The following is a 25,547-nucleotide window of genomic DNA, read 5'->3' on the forward strand; positions in this document are numbered from 1 at the left end:
CGCAGGCATAATGCCTATATATCCAGATCGCTAATCATACTATACATCCCGACTATTGATAAGTTCAGTATTATCTATCTCATCATTAAAGTAGCATTCGGGCTGCCCCCAATGCTTATCCAAGCGAGATTCAAATGTTTTTTATTGATAGTGACGTAACTACGGCTTCGGGAAGAGAGTTCCAGTGATTGATGATCCGCTCCTTGAATAAATACTTTCTCAAATTTAGACGACTTCGTCGTTTTAACAATGTCAAAGAGTGGCCCCTTGTTCTTTTGTTGTTATTTTGAATTAAAAAATCCCTCTACGACGACTCGATCATATCCTTCATGTATCAATTTATTTACTTGGATCATGTCTCTTCTAAGGCTTCTGTGTTTTAGTGTAGGTAACTTCAGGATCCTCGGTCTGTTTTCATTGGTTAAATCTTTCATTCCCGGTAATTTTGTTGCTCTTCTTTGTACATTTTCTATCTCGTTTATTTGTGTTTGTAAGTACGGGTTCCATATGCAGGCGCCATATTCCAAATGTGGTCTGACAAGTGCTTTATATGATAGACAGAATGTTTGATTATCTAAATAATTATAGGTTCTTCGGAGAGTTCCCATAATTTTATTTGCTTAATTGACGGCATCATGAATATGTTTACTGAAGCTTAGGCTGTTCTCTGTTGTTATCCCAAGATCCTTTTCTTTTGAGACCTCCTCTAATGTTACCTCTATACTTCCTTCCAAAGTGTCTTTATATAAATTATTTGGGTTCTTCCCAAGATATAGTACCTTACATTTATCAGGATGAAATTTTAAAAGCCATCTATCACACCATTTTTGTAGTTGATTAAGATCATCCTGTAGATTTGTGTTTTCGTTATATTTAAAAAGTTTAGTATAATCTGCAAACAAGTAAGTGGCTGATTTAATAGTTTCGGGAAGGTCATTAATATAGATTACAAACAGAATCGGTCCTAAAACACTTCCCTGGGGAATACCACTTGTCACCTCCATCCATTTTGACAGTTCTCCGTTTACCGAGACTTGCTGTTTCCGGTTAGTTAAAAAACTTTCTACCCATTTGATGATTTCAGGCAAGGATTTATAAGTGAGAAGGATTCGTGACTGTCTCTTTACACTACTAAACACCACACGAGACGCCTATGAACCGGGAATAAAAACCGTTTTTCTCAACAAATACTTGTCTTATCAAGTCAAACGAAACACCAATGTAAAGTTTATTAAATTTTACAACGTTTATAACTTGCTTTAAGGACGGAAAAATTAGAAATATGTCTTAAATTTTCGTTAAAAAGTACGACAGCTCATGAAATGACGGCCCCGCTTCAGATAAAACCGTTGTTTTTTTAGAAAAAAGTACGATTGTTGATAATTTTTGTTACTTCTGGGGCTAGTTTTCAATTATAATGGGAGATTTACTCTAGCGAAATCACAAGGAAGAAAGACGGATACTTATGTTTCATGTGTGCCCCGCTTTTTCTGAAGAGTCTATTGAATGTGAAAAAAACAGTCAATAGTTCTATGGTGTATTTTGAGACTGGAAGTTTACTTTACATATACAGCGTAAAATAATGGTGATGAAATATTGGTTAAAGCTATTAAGAACAGATAACTGTATTTTAAAAAGTCATGCTATAATGCTCTATTTGAGCTCATTATGAAAAAAGCCTAATTATAAATTAAATTGGTTGTATGATGTAAAAAATGATTTAGGCAGATGTGGTTTCAACAATATTTGGATTGCTCAGAATTTAAATAATGAAAAACACTTTTTGGAATTGTATTCACAGCGCTTGCATGATATATTTATTCAGGAACTGCGTTGCGCATTTGACGTGTCTCCTCAAATGGTGAAATCATAAACATCTTGTTGATAACTTTGAAATTCAATTTTATTTAAAGAAAGCCTTTGAAATGCCCCCTAATCTAAAACTAAACTAAATATTGAGCTAAATATCGCATGCAAGCCCACTCTCTGCAAATTGAAGCTGGCCGTTATAACGCCGTACCCAGAGGCGATAGACTTTGTACTGTTTGTGACAAAAATGATGTAGAAGATGAAATGCATTTTGTATTACTATGTCCTGCTATATTCTGAGTTACGTAAAAAGTTTATAAAAATTATTACCACAAACACCCAAGAGTTTATAAATTAATTATGTTATTTTCATCTAAAAATGTAAAGAGCTTTAAAAATCTGTTGGGGAAATATTTGATCCAGGCAACAGAAAAAAGGAAAATTATCATTAATCAGCAGTAGTATATATATCATACTCATGTATTAATCTTTTGTTTAATTTGGTTATGAAGTATATCGGAATTATCCTCCCGCCATCTTGAAACATAACAACGATCATTTGTATTTATGTATTTGTGTATTGGTTAAACCTATATGCTGTAATTGCAATTTGGCTTGAAAACTTGAAAAAACTAGAACAGTAAGACTACCCTCGCAACCCGCAAGCTACATCAAAGCTGCGCCGGCAGATATCAAAGGAAAATGGTACGTCGCCCAACGTCACGGTCAGTGCACAAACACAAAAGCTCCTACGTTGTACTCCCCCAAAACCCAATGTGACTTATCCTTCTCATATACGTCCTTGTTTCAGGTGATAATCCGTATGATTTTAATTTGCCAATGAGCCGTAGGTGACAGAAAAATCGCCCATTCAAAAGTTGAAGCCATGTGTTCACCATAATATCCTTTAAGTTGTACAGGTAGAAATTGATCTTAACCAGGTATATCACAGTCTGGGTTGTTTATTTATTAGTGTCATGACTTGCAATTGGTAGGCTAGCATGCAAGCTGTCAACTACTTGAGGCAGTGACCCATGTCAATCAAAACCAAGTTATCCGACTTTCTTTCCAGGTATTTGGGAGTTCTCCTGTTTTCAGTGACCAGTTAAATATTTCACACAAAGGAGTCTTTAGTAGTATTTCCGCTGTTTTAGTACTTTCGGGTGAATATTATTTGCTCCTGGTGATTTGGTTGGATTTAATGCCTTCAAAATATTTAATACTTCTAGTTCTGATATATCATTGTTAATAAATGGATTTTCTATGATAAAGTTCTTCAATACGGGAATATCATCTTGTGGTTCTACGGTGAAAATACTTGAAAAATAGTCCGCTAATGCGTTTGCTTTATCTTGATCAGAGTGGGCGATGGTCAGTTCGTTTCCACATTTAATGTGCAGCTCTGTGATTCCGGATTTCGATTTAGTTTTTGAATTTGCATATCTCCAAAACTTTTTCGGGTTCATCTTGACATCTTTAGCGATATCCTTTTCTAAACACCTTTTAAATTTCCTTACTAATGTTTTGACTTTGTTTCTTGCTTTCACGTATTCGTTATATTTCCGCACTTCCCTGGTTTCAAGATATCTCTGCCAGCTCCTATGTTTCCGTTTTATAGCCTGTACAGTTTGATTGTCGAGAGGATTTTGCCTTTTCTTCGTTTCTTGAATGTTCTTTGGTATATTCATATCAATAGTGGATTTTACAATCTTCTCGAATAATTCGTATTTTGATTTAGTGTCCGGTGCGGCTGTAATATTTCGTATTTTGATTTAGTGTCCGGTGCGCGCTGTAATATTTCGTATTTTGATTTAGTGTCCGGTGCGCGCTGTAATATTTCGTATTTTGATTTAGTGTCCGGTGCGCGCTGTAATATTTCGTATTTTGATTTAGTGTCCGGTGCGCGCTGTAATAATTTCGTATATTTGATTTAGTGTCCGGTGCGCGCTGTAATATTTCCTTCCTATCTCTCGATAGATCTTTCCTTATTTATACTTAGCTGGTTTGCTAATGTTATAAGTTTTTGTACAGTTCAGTTAAAAAAATATAGTACCATGGTCGCTCTTTCCTAATCCACTTTTTATTGCAATGTTGCTAATCATATCTTGTTCGTTTGTAAATATGAGGTCTAAAATACTGGGTTCATTATTTGCTCTGATTCTCGTTGGAATCCTTATATGTTGAAATAAAAACGCATCTTTGATTGATTCAATGAATTGGTATTCCAAATGTTTTGCTTTTCTAGATGGAGTCAACTGATCCCAATTGATATATTTCAAATTAAAGTCTCCCATTATTAGCAATTGTGATGTATTCATCTCTACTATCTTAATATGACAGTGTACATGTACATCCCAGTTATACAGAAAATGTATATCCTTTGTATATTATATCTACTGTATATATATAAATAATTTCATTTTAAAAACAAACATAATAATTCAACAAAAAATGTATTAATAGTCCCATGATTACACTTATGATTAATCCATACATTTAACTTGTCACCTTAAATGATACAGGGGGTAGGCCTATATATAGTTATACACTTGTAGCCCCAGGGGGTCATCCCCACACTTACATGTAAGTTTGACACCTTGTGTATTACCTGAGCAAACCCATAGGTACTGATGATATTACACCCGGCACTCTGTCATACATGTAACTTGTTCTTGTATAGCATATATGTATATCATATGGATGGAAAACTGTCCCGAGAACGTAAAATAAAGGCGTTTTAAGAGGATATACGCACGTTCTGTGAACTAACTATGTTAGGATCTTGTAACGGCCACAAATCGCCATTATTGACGACCAAGCCGATCCTAAAGGTAGGGGAAAGGATATAGGCGACCTTTAGCAGGGCGCGTCTTCATCCACCCTTCTCCTAAGAACATGTGCGAAATCATACGGTTACAGGTTTGGAAATTAGAAATATTATAGATAAGACTTTTGTTTTTTTTTTCTAACCATATTTTGATCGAAACTATTCCTTCAGTTTATATTTAGTTGACACAAAGGTAATAAGGTCCGGATCTGGAAAACATTAACACTGAGGAGTAGTCACTTGTTGTTCACTCAGGAGTGACCAAATCGTCTACCAGCCAAACTAAGTCAAACTTATGTCTAATTAGGGTAACATAACTATTTAATAGGTTCAAGCCGTCTCTGTCCTTCATAAGTAAATACAGCTTTGAAATAGAAAACAATGCGCCATACACAAATAAGATGCTTTGATAAATAAATTACACAGGCTATTCACAACAAAAAGGTTAACAAAACATCTTAGATACATTAACTACAATTTAACTTTATAATAATTGTATTTAACACAAGGCAAAAAAAAAAAAAAAAAACGAGGATGTATGCAATTTAATCACAGATTGTGATTGCTATCGATTCAGCTAATATCAAATGTATTATAAATATACATGACTTTCATTGGTAGGTAGACTAAAGGTTACACATTGGCACACGGGTGTGAACTACGAGTGGACAACGGAGTGCACGAGGTTTAGACTACAGGTAGACACGGAGTGCACGAGGTTTTTGAAAGACTACAGGTAGACACGGAGTGCACGAGGTTTAGACTACAGGTAGACACGGAGTGCACAAGATTTAGACTACAGGTAGACACGGAGTGCACGAGGTTTAGACTACAGGTAGACACGGAGTGCACAAGACACTACAGGTAGACACGGAGTGCACAAGATTTAGACTACAGGTAGACACGGAGTGCACAAGATTTAGACTACAGGTAGACACGGAGTGCACTACGTGTGAACACGGTGTCCACTACAGGTGGACATCGTGTTCAGATAATATGTCCACTAGATGTGTTACAGAGATAGTCTATATGGACTAGATGGAAATATTTATTGCGATCAGAAATATAATATTTATTGCAACATAAAATTGCCGTTAATTACTGAAAATCATTCGTACTGTAATGTTTATTTGAATTGATACATAAAAAGTATAATGTATCAATACATATTATCATACAATTTAATTTATATAAGGATGTTTGGTAGAAGCAAGGACGTATCCTTGGTAGAAGTTATAAAAGCAAATTAACTGCGCAGCAAATTAACTGCGTACAGGTTAAGTTAAACCACGTACTGGTTATGTCTCATCAATGGATAGTTCATGTCCGCATTTTCCCAGTAAAAACTATTTTTCTTAGCTAGTGATATATAGTTTAAATATTGACTTTTTATCAATCTTACTTTGGATAGTTCGAACCAATGACGTAGATGGAATTCTTGTTATAACACATAAAGTGATGAACCTAACGTGAAGTAAGATTTTCATTGTTGCCGCCTAAGAGATATTTTGATCAGCAAAATATTTTGATTAAAAAAAGGATATACTGGTGGGCATAATAATATTAAGGACATATAAACATAAACATATTAAGTCCTTCATAAAATGTTTAACTATGAATGTATGGAATATAGTTTTCAAAGCGGCAAGGTGCGCGAATATTTATGCTCTGTCAAATGTATACGTAATGCATTTGCTTCATGGAACCTGGCGCGTTGCAAAGCATTGGAAATATGAAAAATCATCCATAGACGTTAAAAGTCGACATTAGAAATTACACTTTATTATAGCCATTATAGCTCCGAATGAAACTTTAATGCAAAAGATGCTCGACAAACTGTCGGAATGGTGTAGTAAATGGAAATTATATATCAACAAAGACAAAACCAACGTAGTTCATTTTCGTAACCCCGCTTCGCCACTAACACAATTCAAATTCAGATGCGGTGATGCCAACATTGACATCTACATCACGCGGTACGCGAATTAGGTGTAAGGTCTAGCGAGGTAGGGCCCTTTATGCCCATTTACCGCAACAGTTTCAGTCACGCACATCGCGGGAGGTAAGGGACACACTCGATTTATTCATAAAAACTATTGTCAACTCTATATCTGTGGAAACCCATTAACTTACTTCGCGAGTGGACTATGGGGCATCAATTCATACGAGACAGTCAGTATACTGTTACTTCAAAAACAAAGCTTGTCGATATTTGCCTTGGAGCATCACAAATCCCCTGTAAACTTGGCCATACTAGACGGCGACATGGGCGTGGACATCCAACTCTACCTAAACAGTCATGACCTGAAATTTGAAGCGTATTATAGGACATGTTTATTTGAAATAAATTCCAATACTTGGATCTCGTGATAGAACGGTTAAGTAAAATCCATAAAATGGTCCAGATGTAATTTTTCGTAATTTTTCGTCATGGGATTCAAGTGTGTACATGATTGATTACAATTCTGAAGAATAAACTTAATGGATGTAATTTACAAACAGAACTCGGTTCCGTGGAAGATGGGGAAAATTAAAGAAAGATTATATAAACACGGATGCCGATTAGTTGGGCAAATTCAAATGGTGGAACGACAAAGGAAATGTTCAAATGGTAACACAACTACGACTTTATAGAACAGTTTTAAATATGAGCCAACACAAGTGACTATGTAAAATAGTGTTAGATCCTATAGAGAAAGGAGGGGCCACTATTATGCTAATTTAAGATGTGGAATCACTTTCTTTGGAAATCGAAAAGGGTCGGCATAACCAGGCCGCTAGTCGGCAGTATAACGATAGGATTTGTAAAACTTTGTTTATCATCAAACGAGGTTGAGGACGTAAATCCATTTTTTTGAAACACAATGTTGAGTTTTATAATGATTTTACGATGGCCTCTTTTAGCTGATGCTCAGACATATGTGTTGATTTTAGATATTTATCTCTGACAATCTTAACCAATTTAAATACTTATTGATAATTTCTCCTCAAATCTACTATCAAATTCAACTGTATGCAATGGTGGAGGAGGAGAAGTTTCAAAACTTGTGTAAATTTTTAATTCTGTAGTAAAATCATAACGTGGTATATACTAACCATATTTTAATAGCATGGACCAGCCTTTCCTTGTTATCTTTTAGCATATATGTAAACATTTAAGAAAAGTTATTACGTTTTGATGTACATTACTTGTATATATATAGTGTATAAGTAAGCTAGAGTAAGCCATCATTGGTCTGGACAAATGTTTACATTTGATGTAGTATTACCTTTTATGAATTGTTTTTACATGCTAAGGTTGCTGGTGTCTACTGACACACAACCTTATCACTGGTGTCTACTGACACACAACCTTATCACTGGTGTCTACACACACCTTATCATCACATGGTGTCTACTGACACACAACCTTATCACTGGTGTCTACTGACACACAACCTTATCACTGGTGTCTACTGACACACAACCTTATCACTGGTGTCTACTGACACAACCTTTATCACTGGTGTCTACTGACACACAACCTTATACGTGTCTACTGACGACACAACCTTATCACTGGTGTCTACTGACACACAACCTTATCACTGGTGTCTACTGACACAACCTTATCACTGGTGTCTACTGACACACAACCTTATCACTGGTGTCTACTGACACACAACCTTATCACTGGTGTCTACTGACAACAACCTTATCACTGGTGTCTACTGACACACAACCTTATCACTGGTGTCTACTGACACACAACCTTATCACTGGTGTCTACTGACACAACCTTATCACTGGTGTCTACTGAACACAACCTTATCACTGGTGTCTACTGACACACAACCTTATCACTGGTGTCTACTGACACACAACCTTATCACTGGTGTCTACTGATACACAACCTTATCACTGGTGTCTACTGATACACAACCTTATCACTGGTGTCTACTGACACACAACCTTATCACTGGTTCTACTGATACACAACCTTATCACTGGTGTCTACTGACACACAACCTTATCACTGTGTGTCTACTGACACACAACCTTATCACTGGTGTCTACTGACACACAACCTTATCACTGGTGTCTACTGACACACAACCTTATCACTGGTGTCTACTGACACACAACCTTATCACTGGTGTCTACTGACACACAACCTTATCACTGGTGTCCACCGGTGTCTACTGACACAACCTTATCACTGATGTCTACTGACACACAACCTTATCACTGGTGTCTACTGACACACAACCTTATCACTGGTGTCTACTGACACACAACCTTATCACTGGTGTCTACTGACACACAACCTTATCACTGGTGTCTACTGACACACAACCTTATCACTGGTGTCTACTGACACACAACCTTATCACTGGTGTCTACTGACACACAACCTTATCACTGGTGTCTACTGACACACAACCTTATCACTGATGTCTACTGACACACAACCTTATCACTGGTGTCTACTGACATACAACCTTATCACTGGTGTCTACTGACACACAACCTTATCACTGGTGTCTACTGACACACAACCTTATCACTGGTGTCTACTGACACACAACCTTATCACTGGTGTCTACTGACATACAACCTTATCACTGGTGTCTACTGACACACAACCTTATCACTGTGTGTCTACTGACACACAACCTTATCACTGGTGTCTACTGACACACAACCTTATCACTGGTGTCTACTGACACACAACCTTATCACTGGTGTCTACTGACACACAACCTTATCACTGGTGTCTACTTACACACAACCTTATCACTGGTGTCTACTGACACACAACCTTATCACTGGTGTCTACTGACACACAACCTTATCACTGGTGTCTACTGACACACAACCTTATCACTGGTGTCTACTGACACACAACCTTATCACTGGTGTCTACTGATACAACCTTATCACTGGTGTCTACACTGGTGTCTACTGCACACAACCTTATCACTGGTGTCTACTGACACACAACTTATCACTGGTGTCTACTGACACACAACCTTATCACTGGTGTCTACTGACACACAACCTTATCACTGGTGTCTACTGACACACAACCTTATCACTGGTGTCTACTGACACACAACCTTATCACTGGTGTCTACTGACACACAACCTTATCACTGGTGTCTACTGACACACAACCTTATCACTGGTGTCTACTGACACACAACCTTATCACTGGTGTCTACTGACACACAACCTTATCACTGGTGTCTACTGACACACAACCTTATCACTGGTGTCTACTGACACACAACCTTATCACTGGTGTCTACTGACACACAACCTTATCACTGGTGTCTACTGACACACAACCTTATCACTGGTGTCTACTGACACACAACCTTATCACTGGTGTCTACTGACACACAACCTTATCACTGGTGTCTACTGACACACAACCTTATCACTGGTGTCTACTGACACACAACCTTATCACTGGTGTCTACTGACACACAACCTTATCACTGGTGTCTACTGACACACAACCTTATCACTGGTGTCTACTGACACACAACCTTATCACTGGTGTCTACTACACACAACCTTATCACTGGTGTCTACTGACACACAACCTTATCACTGGTGTCTACTGACACACAACCTTATCACTGGTGTCTACTGACACAACCTTATCACTGGTGTCTACTGACACACAACCTTATCACTGGTGTCTACTGACACACAACCTTATCACTGGTGTCTACTGACACACAACCTTATCACTGGTGTCTACTGACACACAACCTTATCACTGATGTCTACTGACACACAACCTTATCACTGGTGTCTACTGACACACAACCTTATCACTGGTGTCTACTGACACACAACCTTATCACTGGTGTCTACTGACACACAACCTTATCACTGGTGTCCACCGGTGTCTACACACAACCTTATCACTGGTGTCTACTGACACACAACCTTATCACTGGTGTCTACTGACACACAACCTTATCACTGGTGTCTACTGACACACAACCTTATCACTGGTGTCTACTGACACAACCTTATCACTGGTGTCTACTGACACACAACCTTATCACTGGTGTCTACTGACACACAACCTTATCACTGGTGTCTACTGACACACAACCTTATCACTGGTGTCTACTGACACACAACCTTATCACTGGTGTCTACTGACACACAACCTTATCACTGGTGTCTACTATCTGTGTACTACACACAACCTTATCACTGGTGTCTACTGACACACAACCTATCATGTGTCTACTGGTGTCTACTGACACACAACCTTATCACTGGTGTCTACTGACACACAACCTTATCACTGGTGTCTACTGACACACAACCTTATCACTGGTGTCTACTGACACACAACCTTATCACTGGTGTCTACTGATACACAACCTTATCACTGGTGTCTACTGACACAACCTTATCACTGGTGTCTACTGACACACAACCTTATCACTGGTGTCTACTGACACACAACCTTATCACTGGTGTCTACTGACACACAACCTTATCACTGGTGTCTACTGACACACAACCTTATCACTGGTGTCTACTGACACACAACCTTATCACTGGTGTCTACTGACACACAACCTTATCACTGGTGTCTACTGACACACAACCTTATCACTGGTGTCTACTGACACACAACCTATCACTGGTGTCTACTTATCACTGGTATCTACTGACACACAACCTTATCACTGATGTCTACTGACACACAACCTTATCACTGGTGTCTACTGACACACAACCTTATCACTGGTGTCTACTGACACACAACCTTATCACTGGTGTCTACTGACACACAACCTTATCACTGTGTATGTCTACTGACACACAACCTTATCACTGGTGTCTACTGACACACAACCTTATCACTGGTGTCTACTGACACACAACCTTATCACTGGTGTCTACTGACACACAACCTTATCACTGTGTCTACTGACACACACACAACCTTATCACTGGTGTCTACTGACACACAACCTTATCACTGGTGTCTACTGACACACAACCTTATCACTGGTGTCTACTGACACACAACCTTATCACTGGTGTCTACTGACACAACAACCTTATCACTGGTGTCTACTGACACGGCATGACACAACCTTATCACTGGTGTCTACTGACACACAACCTTATCACTGGTGTCTACTGACATACAACCTTATCACTGGTGTCTACTGATACAACCTTATCACTGGTGTCTACTGACACACAACCTTATCACTGGTGTCTACTGACACACAACCTTATCACTGGTGTCTACTGACACACAACCTTATCACTGGTGTCTACTGACACACAACCTTATCACTGATGTCTACTGACACACAACCTTATCACTGGTGTCTACTGACACACAACCTTATCACTGGTGTCTACTGACACACAACCTTATCACTGGTGTCTACTGACACACAACCTTATCACTGGTGTCTACTGATACACAACCTTATCACTGGTGTCTACTGACACACAACCTTATCACTGGTGTCTACTGACACACAACCTTATCACTGGTGTCTACTGACACACAACCTTATCACCAGTGTCTACTGATAAACAACCTTATCACTGGTGTCTACTGATACACAACCTTATCACTGGTGTCTACTGACACACAACCTTATCACTGGTGTCTACTGACACAACCTTATCACTGGTGTCTACTGAACACAACCTTATCACTGGTGTCTACTGATACACAACCTTATCACTGGTGTATCTACTGAACACAACCTTATCACTGGTGTCTACACACAACCTTATCACTGGTGTCTACTGACACACAACCTTATCACTGGTGTCTACTGACACACAACCTTATCACTGGTGTCTACTGACACACAACCTTATCACTGGTGTCTACTGACACACAACCTTATCACTGGTGTCTACTGACACACAACCTTATCACTGGTGTCTACTGACACACAACCTTATCACTGGTGTCTACTGACACACAACCTTATCACTGGTGTCTACTGACACACAACCTTATCACTGGTGTCTACTGACACACAACCTTATCACTGGTGTCTACTGATACACAACCTTATCACTGGTGTCTACTGATACACAACCTTATCACTGGTGTCTACTGACACACAACCTTATCACTGATGTCTACTGACACACAACCTTATCACTGGTGTCTACTGACATACAACCTTATCACTGGTGTCTACTGTAACAACCTTATCACTGGTGTATACTGATAAAACCTTATCACTGGTGTCTACTGACACACAACCTTATCACTGGTGTCTACTGACACACAACCTTATCACTGGTATCTACTGACATACAACCTTATCACTGATGTCTACTGACACACAACCTTATCACTGGTGTCTACTGACACACAACCTTATCACTGGTGTCTACTGACACACAACCTTATCACTGGTGTCTACTGACACACAACCTTATCACTGGTGTCTACTGACACACAACCTTATCACTGGTGTCTACTGATACACAACCTTATCACTGGTGTCTACTGACACACAACCTTATCACTGGTGTCTACTGACACACAACCTTATCACTGGTGTCTACTGACACACAACCTTATCACTGGTGTCTACTGACACACAACCTTATCACTGGTGTCTACTGACACACAACCTTATCACTGGTGTCTACTGACACACAACCTTATCACTGGTGTCTACTGACACACAACTGTCTACTGACACACAACCTTATCACTGGTGTCTACTGACACAACCTTATCACTGGTGTCTACTGATACACAACCTTATCACTGGTGTCTACTGATACAACCTTATCACCAGTGTCTACTGATAAACAACCTTATCACTGGTGTCTACTGATACACAACCTTATCACTGGTGTCTACTGACACACAACCTTATCACTGGTGTCTACTGACACACAACCTTATCACTGGTGTCTACTGACACAACCTTATCACTGGTGTCTACTGATACAACCTTATCACTGGTGTCTACTGACACAACCTTATCACTGGTGTCTACTGACACACAACCTTATCACTGGTGTCTACTGACACAATCTTATCACTGGCTAATATTCTACGCAGTCAACCACAATCAGGGACCTTCTCAACTTTTGATGCGTTGTTTAGTTCTTATTTCCATCCTATTTTGAGCCCTTTCCTCAAAGACCCGGTATCTGATAACGCTTTGGTCAGAAATCTAAACATTCACTTCACTGAAACAAAGGTTTGGTAACAACAACTAAAAGTTGAGCTAAAACATGCACGACCAGGTTCAATAGACTGAGGTGCTGTCAATGTCTATATCAAATACATATGGCATGAAGGGAAAGTTTTAAGGAATTTCTTATACATGTGTTTCCAGACTGGACTTCTATCTACTGTCAAATAATAAACTCACCTCTAGTGTGCTAGAAAGATCTTCGCTGGCAGCACTGAAGGGGCGAGGACTGACTAGGTTTGGCGACTTTGACGGAAGACTAACAGGCGTTTGTCGTCTGACTTTGGTAAATGCTGATGGTGCAGGCTGTGCTGATGCTAAAAGATTCTCAATATCCTCCTCCTCAATTCGAAGATCATCTAATTTTAAATCCTCTAAACGAAAACCGAGACTTGCACTTGGCGCACGACTGGAATAATCCGAAAATGGTGTCATCCGATCCAAAAGTGAAATATCATCATCCTCATTTAAAGCACTTTCTTCATTCACTAAAGCTTTCTCTGCTTTTTTAAGCTTTTGTAAATTCCCCATTGCCAGCTTTTTTGATTCACCTATAATCCTTCGTAACTCTGCATCATATCCTTCCTTCAGTTCTGAGAACTCTTTTTCTTTTTTATTTTCATCTTCACATTTTTTCTTATATTCCTTTTCAATTTTATCCTTTTCTTCCCTCATCTTTTGAAACTCCTCTTGAATTTTTCTTAACTCCTCTTTGTATTCGCGTTTCTTTTCCTCCGTAACCATCTTGGTTTCTTTCTCCCTGCGAAGTTTCTCGTTCAGGTTCTTCACCTCATCCTCCTTATACCTAAACACCTGTTGTAGTTCCTCATCCTTACGTTTCAGGATATTTTCCTGTAGAATTTCCACTTCCTTTTGTTTCTCCAGATTCAGCTTCTTCTCCAGTTCTCGATACTCACGATTGCGGTCCTGAGCGTATGACTCTCGTATCAGCTTGATCTCATCACTCTTGTCCCGATACACCTGTTTATTTCTAGCCTTTTCCATCTCGAGTTCACTTTTCAGTCGAGCGATTTTCCTTTTGTAGTCATCAGCTGAGTGGTGGTGTGACGAACGCTCTCGCCTCCGACCTTCTGACTTGGAGCTTAGGATGCTCATCGGAGTTGAGGCACGACTTGCATCGTTGAAATCTATATCAAAATCATCTTTCAGGCTCAGGCGTCCACCAGAAAATCTCTTTGATAACTCCATGTCCATTTGCTACCTTTGATCTTTTGTGACCTTTTTAGTCATGCATCTAAAATTACAAAAATTTACAATCATTTAAATTGAAACTCATAAAATATTAAATCAAGATTTGTATGCACATTTTAGTGTGGTATTTTAATGATAATGTGTAAGGTTAAGAAATTTTTCAATTTTGCCACATAAACAAGATAAACGGGTGTGTGTAATGAAAGTTAACATGCAGTTTAGTTCATTTAACTACCTATGTATAACAGTGAGTGTAAGGAAGTAAATACAACTAGGTGCTACGATAGTATATCATTTATTGTTGTTCAACAAAGGTTTTATCCATGTTCATAAACCATGCAGTCTTTTATATCTCATAAGAAACAAGTAATATTTTCACCTGAATAGGAGTCTTGCAATGAAATTAGACGTCAATGTTTATACATCTCCACATTCCCATCAATTTGAATACCAAGGTCATGGTGTTTTGACCCCCACCCCACCCCTCAACAAGTAATGTTGGAATAACCTAGACCTATTACAAAATGTATTAGATACTACAGTATACTACAGTAAAATATGAATCATGCACGGCATGGGAAGAGCAATTAAAGCTTACCTAGTTTATTTTCTTTTCTATTTCATGTAGAAGACATAATTTAAAAACAAAATGACGTACTTTAAAGAAGACCTATAGTAGTATATGATACGATAATTTTCTAGCATAATAAAACTTTTGATTTAAACAGAACTGAAAGATTCGGACTTGGATGTTAATTTTCTGTGTCCATGCAGTGCCACAGGTTTCGCGCCATTTGTTAACGTGATGTGACGTCATGATTCCTTGTGCTCAACTTTGCTTGGTGGATATTTTGACTGCATTCTATAGCTTTTAATTTTCAGAAGTGTTATTATTATTATCTAAAACAAAATAGAAAAATATAAATAACTCCTGTTAATGCATTTGCATTAGTTAAATATATTTACTGCTGAAACAGTACCAGAGCATCGCATAAACTGGAACAGATTAAATCAGAAGCTTCGATTTACATCTAAGAGTTAGTTTGCATGTATTACTGTATTACATGTATACACTGTATTGTAGATATTACATGTATACACTGTATTGTATATATTACATGTATACACTGTATTGTATATATTACATGTATACACTGTATTGTATATATTACATGTATACACTGTATTGTATATATTACATGTATACACTGTATTGTATATATTACATGTATACACTGTATTGTGTACATTACATGTATACACTGTATTGTATATATTACATGTATACACTGTATTGTATATATTACATGTATATACTGTATTGTATATATCACACGTATACACTGTATTGTATATATTACATGTATACACTGTATTGTATATATTACATGTATACACTGTATTGTATATATCACACGTATACACTGTATTGTATATATTACATGTATACACTGTATTGTATATATTACATGTATACACCGTATTGTATATATCACACGTATACACTGTATTGTATATATTACATGTATACACTGTATTGTATATATTACATGTATACACTTTATTGTATATATTGCATGTATACACTGTATTGTATATATTACATGTATACACTGTATTGTATATATTACATGTATATACTGTATTGTATATATTACATGTATACACTTTATTGTATATATTACATGTATACACTGTATTGTATACATTACATGTATACACTGTATTGTATACATTACATGTATACACTGTATTGTATATATTACATGTATACACTGTATTGTATACATTACATGTATACACTGTATTGTATATATTACATGTATATACTGTATTGTATATATTACATGTATACACTGTATTGTATATATTACATGTATACACTTTATTGGATATATTACATGTATACACTGTATTGTATATATTACATGTATACACTGTTTTGTATATATTACATGTATACACTGTATTGTATATATTACATGTATATACTGTATTGTATATATTACATGTATACACTGTATTGTATATATTACATGTATATACTGTATTGTATATATTACATGTATACACTGTATTGTATATATTACATGTATACACTTTATTGTATATATTACATGTATACACTGTATTGTGTACATTACATGTATACACTGTATTGTATATATCACACATATACACTGTATTGTATATACTGTATTGTATATATTACATGTATATACTGTATTGTGTACATTACATGTATACACTGTATTGTGTACATTACATGTATACACTGTATTGTATATATTACATGTATACACTGTATTGTATATATTACATGTATATACTGTATTGTATATATCACACGTATACACTGTATTGTATATATTACATGTATATACTGTATTGTATATACTGTATTGTAGATATTACATGTATACACTGTATTGTATATATCACACGTATACACTGTATTGTATATATTACATGTATATACTGTATTGTAGATATTACACGTATACACTGTATTGTATATATTACATGTATATACTGTATTGTAGATATTACATATATAATAACTGTATTATATATATTACACGTATACACTGTATTGTATATATAACATGTATATACTGTATTGTATATTATTATTACATTATAACTGTATTGTATATTACATTTATTGCATTTTACCACAGGACCTTGATGTTCTGTCAATAATATATAGCATAAATATATAAAAATGTATAAAAAAAATATACTATATTAGAATATAGAGATATTTTTATATTTATTTATATATATACATTGTACGTGTATATTTATATATACATTGTACGTGTATATTTATATATAGCTTCTGTGGTTTTACAATAATCTAATGATAATAATTGTTTGATCAAATGGAGTCGTCATAAAGTCAGCTAGACTAAAGTATTATACATAGATGTACATATATGTAGGTACAAAGTACATACAATGTACATTGTATGCATACCTACATTATTTTGCAGTGTATTTATGTATATAATCAAGTCGGTGTCGGTTTCCGTACTCCGTGTCGGGTAAAATGTGAGACGTCTGTTATCACGCTTACATGCAAGATTTAACAATTTAACAATTAAACTGTAACTCCTTGAAACATAGATAGCCATGCAAGCTTACAATGTCTCCTTATAACAAAGTTTGTTACCTTTATCTGCTGTCTGGAACTGCCCAGCATCCATGTGCACGTGCCAAAAGTCTCCATCCCTCCCTGTCAACATTGGAACTCTTCAGTCAAAGCGTACCTAGTAACGTCACCCCTCCGCTGTGTACTGAGGGACTGTATACACACTGCTGTCTACACCATTGTTTTATATCATTCAATTCCACCATTGGCGTTTTGTAAACAATAAGTAGGACCCTCCGCTTCTGGAAATACAAGCACCAGCAAGCCTCACCCTGATATATCGTCCCACATGGTTAACGACTAGGAACAATCACTTGTGTGACACACACCTGTGTTTATACACACGTGTGTTTATATATCCCGTACCCGAAGTGGTAGGCTGTCCTCTTCGAAATTGAATCATTTCTCTTCCGTCTTTATATTTTGACATTGAAACATTTCCCCCAATAACATAGATTTTGGTATTCCGCCAAATCAGGCCACAAACCCAATAAGGGGATCACGTGATATAAATACCTGTATGTTGACCTGACATGAATGGACTATTGACGTTTAAGGACGTTTTATCCACTTTCGCCTTCTCTATGTAGATTGACTGCCTCGGCACATGCCGAAACTTGCTCAATTACAGTACGACAATAGAATATATAAAGAGGGCGAGAACTTATAATCTAATAAAGCTAAATACATGTACACGTACGTTATCAATGTACAGTTTTACTGGTACAATTGCACAGTATACTTTAGTATTGTACATTCATGTACATGTACACAATATATAAAAATATCATTTGTATAATTGCACAGTATTGTACATACGTACATCGTACGTGTATGTGCCTACATAGCACTGTAAGGGCGGTTCCAGCATATCCCAGAAGTTTCATTTGTGGAAAGAAATCAAAGTACTTTACAATGTTAAATGTATGCCTTTTAGTTCAGCAATTTCAAAGTTTATAGAAATGTAGGAGTATACAAATTAAAAGAAATACAATTTAACCAAGGATGACAAGTAATACGCCGATTCCGGGACTTGTGTCCTATCCGGGGCTCGAACTCACGATCCAAAGGTTTAATTTGAATTTCCTGTTGAAATTGTACTCCGTTGATGATTATATAATATGTAATTTATGTCATGTTGATATCGGAGATTAATTTCACTATCTTTTCAAATGTCAAAAAAGGGAAATTAAAGCTATTACAGAAAAACATTTTGCTCAGAACTACACCAAATATCCTACTTTTTTTAAAATTAGAGCGTCTATTGAATGTCTGCAGTATCCAAGTTTTAAACAAATTCGCATTTTTTCTTAGAAAGACAGTGATATTACTTTCAATTAAACACTATACAATAATAACTTTCTGTATTTCTGTACCTTGTACATGTAGATTTTGTATCCATCTTGTCATGTAGATGTCAATGTATATTTATATGTCCTCGTGTAACACATTTTCATGTGTCTGAGTGTAACAAATAAAATCTTGAAATCTTGATAAATACAGCGAATAAGCAGAAAAAGAGGCCCAATACACAGCAAAAAGTGCAAAGCATGTTTTACATACGTTTGAAAAAACATGCGTTAAACGTATGTTTAAAACATCCGTTTTACGTATGTTTTGGCCACCATGCGTAAAACGTATGTTTGAACAAAACATGCGTTAAACGTATGTTTAACATATGTTGTACGAACGTTTGTTTTCCACCACATGTAAAACGGACATCTGTCAAAATAACCCTACTAATTACACGTAAAACATTAGTTTTATCAATGTCAATTGAAGACCTGCAATGGGTTTTTTTTCAAAAATGATACTCGCATATGCAAATACTTGTTTAATAGCCTCTATGGTTTGGTTTCATTTGATCTATATATGTCTTCTACCAACTTATAGTGAACCTCATATTAGCCTCATGATAGAATAATGCAGCTTCAATATCGTATGATGATACATGTAGGTCTACAATTCTATGTACATCCGCTAATGTGGATTCCGTCTTTTTAATTTAGATTTTAACAGTTTTGAAAGACTAATGCTCTGAATACATATGATCTATATCAGCTGACCAGCGCTTCATGATGTACAATGTAGTACTTAGGTCTACAACTGCTGTTTGATCATCCTCGATACCATAAATAATAGCTTTCCTTACTATATATTAGGGGTAGGTTATTGTATGTTTTCAAAACCAGAAGCAGACACCTGTGCTAAAACATCACAGATTCTAATGGCCGGACAAATTTCTATTCCGGAAATCTTTATTTATTTTACATGTATATTCATAGAACACGTTTAAATGTTATTCTGAGATTCTGTGTGTAAAAGAATTAGATTTTAGATATTAGAATATATCCATATTTTAGAATTAGAGATATATACATGTATTTACAGTATAGATACCTGTACAGGAAGCTGTCCCTCATACGGGCATCTCAATTTAGGGTAAACCAAAGTTAAGGAGTAAAACCCTTGGTGATTGGATAATTGTATGTACCTTTTTGCGTAGGAGTTGGGCTTCCCTAGGTAGGGGTATAAAAAGGCCTGCTGCAGCCAGTTCTAGTCCAGTCTAATAGTGGGGAGGAGAAGTAGGTTCCCATGTACCCCTATGGCAGTTTTTCGAAACATGGTTTTTTAGGACCGGTATGATGTCTAGTTTCATTTTATGCTTGTTGCCATTGACAACTAATGTCCCATGGGGGTCATATGGCGGCCATCTTGGATTTAAGGTATCAAAAATGGCCAAAATGACACATTAGCATATATGCGCAAAAATAGAGAACCAGACAACATTCAGAGGCAAATAAACACATTTTTTATATGATTGAAAGATGCTGAATACGATTAAATAATAATAAAGACGTAACGTCTTCTTATTTTTTGTGAAATGACGGGAAAACAATGAAATTTTCAGCTTTTTTTTCCCTAAAAAATCGATAAATGTCATAACTTTTATCACAAGTAAAAAAAATGATCGACAAATCACCTTGTAACAGTCATTTCGAATTGAACCAACTCTTATGTAAACATTTGTGTATTATAAAAAGACAGATTGCATCAATGAGGTCGGAAAAAGAGAGTGAACCCCCCCCCCCTAAAAAATTCACAAAAATGGCCAAAATGACACATTCGCATATATGCACATATAGAGAACCAGACAACATTCAGAGGCAAATTAACACATATTTTGATATGATTGAAGCATGCTGAATACGATTAAATCATAATAATGATGTTACGTCTTCTCATTTTTGTGAAATGACGGGAAAACAATGAAATTTTCAGTTTTTTTTCCTAAAAAATCGATAATGTCGTAATTTTTTTCACAAGTGAAAAATTGATAGTTAAATCACCGTGTAACAGTCATTTCGAACTGAACCAACCCTTGGGTAAACATCTGTACTATAAAAAGATAGATCGCATCAATGAGGTTGGAAAAAGAGAGGGACCCCCCCCCCCATAAAAATTTATCAAAAAATGGCCAAAATGACACATTCGTATATACGCGCATAGATAGCGAACCAGACAACACACAGAGGCAAATAAACACATTTTTAAATATGATTGAAACATGCTGAATACGATTAAATCATAATAATGACGTTACGTCTTCTCATTTTTGTGAAACACGGGAAAACAATAAAATTTTCAGCTTTTTTCCCCTAAAATATCGATAAATGTCATAAATTACACCACAAGTAAAACAATTGATGGACAAAACAACTTGTACCAGTCATTTCGAATTGCACTTACTCTTGTGTAAACATATGTGTATTTTAAAAGGATTTTATGTTTTTTAGCTGAAGAATCGTGGACATCCCCCCTCCCAACACTACTCATAGAGAAAAAAATCTCATTATTATTATTACATAAATTACATATTTCCTGATCTATGATTCAGACAGTTCCAAACTACAATTACATTTTTAACAGCCATGGTCATGTAAGGATGTGCCAGGTTTATTGGTGGAGGAAAGGCGGAGTTCCCGGAGAAAAAACACCGCCAGCAGTCAATACCTGGCAACTGCCCCTGTAAATTCGAACAAGCTACCCAGAGGTGGAGGGATTGTGGTATTATGTCGAGACATCATAACAATCAGCCATCCCGGCCCCAATTACAACTAGAACGTGGTTAGAACCGTATAATCCACTCTTTTAGTGAACAACTGGAAACATAGAATTTTTCATACATTTTCGGCTCGTGCCAGAACGAAACATACCACTGTGTTCGAATTATTATCCTTGTTTTTTTTTGTCCTGAAGACACGATGGTATAGCACAGCTCATTACCACAAAACTAAATCCTTTCGGTATCACGACTGTTACTTTGGTTTTCATCAAACTGCGGCAGGTTGGCGTAGGTTTTCATCACTCCAGGAAAATTAATGTACACATCTATTTCGACGATTCCCTCATACTCCACCAAGTCTAGGAATCGTTGGAGCGATGACAAATGACAGGTTGGGGGGCTTACCTCGACGGCCATTGCCAGTCGGGGGAGTTGTTTGGGGATCAGGTCTCCGAGCACATCAACGTGCTGGAGATAAGGCTGTTCGGTTGGCGCTGCAGGCTTTTCGGAAGATTCTACATTCCAAGGTGGTTTGTGTGACCACAGACAACTCTACAGTTGTCGCGTATCTGGAAGGAAAGGGTGGGGGGCAAAGTCCCACGTCCTTTGTGCCCTCGCTATTCGTGTTCTTCTCTTCTGTCAGGAAATGCGGTTGACTCTCTTAGTCAAGCATCTTCCAGACAGGTTAAATGTTCTGGCGGATACTCTTTCCAGGCGCCGCAAGCCGGTTGTGACAGAAAGGCAGCTAAATCTCTTCGAGGGCATTTGCTAGATGTGGAACATACCTCATATAGACCTTTTCGCCACTTCGCAACTAATTGTCCACTTTTGTCTCTCCGGTGCCAGACCAAATGACTTGGGCCGTGGACGCTCTATCTCTAGATTGGGAGGGGATACATGCTTATGCATTCCCTCCATTCAACCTGGTGGGCAGGGTTCTAATAGAAGTTTCGGGAGCATCATTTTCCCCTCCTTCTGATAGCGCCCCTGTGACCGAGACAATCCTAGTTTCCGGAGCTCTTGTCGTTTCTCTTGGTGGATATTCCTCTGGTTTTCCCACTCAGTACCAATCTCCTGCGCCAGCCTCGGTCCCGAAAAATCCATTCAAGAGCGTGGAAGCTATCTCAGGAGGCCTCGCTCAGTCAGGCTTTTCTTAAGACTTGTCAGCTCGCATCGCCCGATCAATAAGTCTTCCTCACCTGGCGTCTAACATTCATGGAATTTCTCATGGTAGATCAGAGTTAGGGTCTTCCAACTCTTTGTCTACCTTGATTAGGTGGTTCAGTCTGGACAGGCCTAGGGTATGGCAGTTAGCTCCACAGTGGAATCTAGCACTTGTGTTACTGAAAGAAGTTCCTTAAGAGCCTTTGGTGTCGGTCTCCATTAAGGTTTTTACTTTTGACTTCCTGCTTGCTTTTGCCTCAGGCCGTAGAAGGAGTGATATCCATCTATTCAATTTTCGTGCTTCGTTGGGCCAGATATAGCTCTGTTACCCTACTCACTGATTCTGCCTTTTTGGTAAAGATTCGCAATCTCTATTGAGTCGAAGGAGAATGATCGGCTGCTTTATCCCAGTCGGACGCTTAGGTTTTCCCTTGATAAAACAAGGGGGCGATGTATTATTCTTGTCCATTAAACAGGGCTAGCGGGATTTCTCCTCCCAGTACATCTCCAGATGGATATGTTAGATGATCAGGATTGCTTATGAGCAGTCTAATTATCAATCTGGGGCGAAATGCAAGGAGATGGCCCATGAGGTTAGAGCCCTTGCGGCTTCTTTGGCTCTCCATAATGGGTCATGGTTCCAGGACATCATGTCTGCTGCCTTTTGGCGTGGTCAGACTACTTTCAATGACTTTTACCTACGGTCCCTGTCCTCTCATTCTAATCGACTGTTTTCCTAGGATCCCGTTGTGGCGGCCCAATCTGTGACTGTTCCTCCTCAGCAGATATTATATGTATTCGTAGTTTTAACTTATGCGAGGAGGAATCACAATGGTACACCTTTTTCATGGGGAGGTATATCCAAAAATTGAAGGAGAATAATTCGAACCCAATTGTTTTCACTAAAAAGAAATAAATTATTACGGTTATTGGGAACTGCCTGAATTATGGATAAAACATGTGAACCAGCCTTTGGATGTTAACTGGATCCGGGAATATAATTTTTTTTTAAATTATTGGGGAGGGGGTTGGAGGTCATCTCGCTTCTTCTGCTAAAAACCATAATTCTATCCTTTTATAATGCACATATGTTTAGACAAGAGTCAGTTCAAATCAGAATAACCGTTACAATGTGTGTTGACAGAATATTTGGAGTTTTAATTTATTGATTTTGTTTTTCAATTTTTTTCTTCTGCGTTTTCTTTTCAGTGTGTGTGTGTGTAGGGGGGTCCCTCTCTTTTTCCCACCTCACTCATGCGATATTCTTATAGTACACATGCGTTTACACAAGGGTTAGTGCACTTCGAAATCCATCAATTGTTTTACATGTGATGTAAATTATGACCTTTATCGATTTTTAGGGGAAAAGCTGAAAATTTCATTGTTTTCCGGTCATTTCACAAAAATGAGAAGACATAACGTTATTATTATGATTTAATCGTATTCAGCATGATTCAATCATATTCAAAAATGTGTTTATTTGCCTCTGTGTGTTGTCTGGTTCTCTATCTATGCGCGTACATGTATATACGAATGTGTCATTTTGGCCATTTTTTGATAATTTTTCAAGGGGGGTGGGGTCTCTCTCTTTTTCCGACCTCATTGATGCGATCTATGTTTTTATAGTACACATATGTTTACGCAAGGGTTGGTTCAATTCGAAATGACTGTTACAAGGTGATTTGTCCATCATTTTTTTTACTTGTGATAAAAATTATGACATTTATTGATTTCTTAAGGAAAAATCTGAAAATTTCATTGTTTTCCCGTCATTTCACAAAAATGAGAAGACGTAACGTCATTATTATGATTTAATCGTATTCAGCATGTTTCAATCATATCAAGAAATGCGTTAATTTGCCTCTGAATTTTGTCTGGTTTTCTATCTATGTGCATATATGCGAATGTGTCATTTTGGCCAGTTTTTTTATAAATTTGTATGGGGGGTCCCTCTCTTTTTTCCGACCTCATTGATGCGATCTGTCTTATTATAGTACACATATGTTTACACAAGGGTTGTTTCAATTCGAAATGACTGTTACAAGGTAATTTGTCCATCATTTTTATTTACTTGTGATAAAAATTATGACATTTCTT

General features: G+C 37.2%; 1 protein-coding gene across 1 annotated transcript; it reads right to left on the bottom strand.

Moving 5' to 3' along the window:
• Nucleotides 1-13,826: 13,826 nt before the first annotated feature.
• LOC138327666 (UPF0430 protein CG31712-like) lies at nt 13,827-18,829 on the bottom strand. The gene is made up of 2 exons (XM_069273952.1): nt 18,242-18,829; nt 13,827-15,109 (listed from the first exon to the last, which is right to left on the bottom strand). The coding sequence occupies exon 2, from the start codon at nt 15,067-15,069 to the stop codon at nt 14,008-14,010; it is 1,062 nt and encodes a 353-aa protein (XP_069130053.1). The 5' UTR covers nt 15,070-15,109; nt 18,242-18,829; the 3' UTR covers nt 13,827-14,007.
• Nucleotides 18,830-25,547: the final 6,718 nt, after the last annotated feature.

This window comes from Argopecten irradians, chromosome 7 (genome assembly GCF_041381155.1).
Source record: "Argopecten irradians isolate NY chromosome 7, Ai_NY, whole genome shotgun sequence".
Taxonomy (NCBI): Eukaryota; Metazoa; Mollusca; class Bivalvia; order Pectinida; family Pectinidae; genus Argopecten; species Argopecten irradians.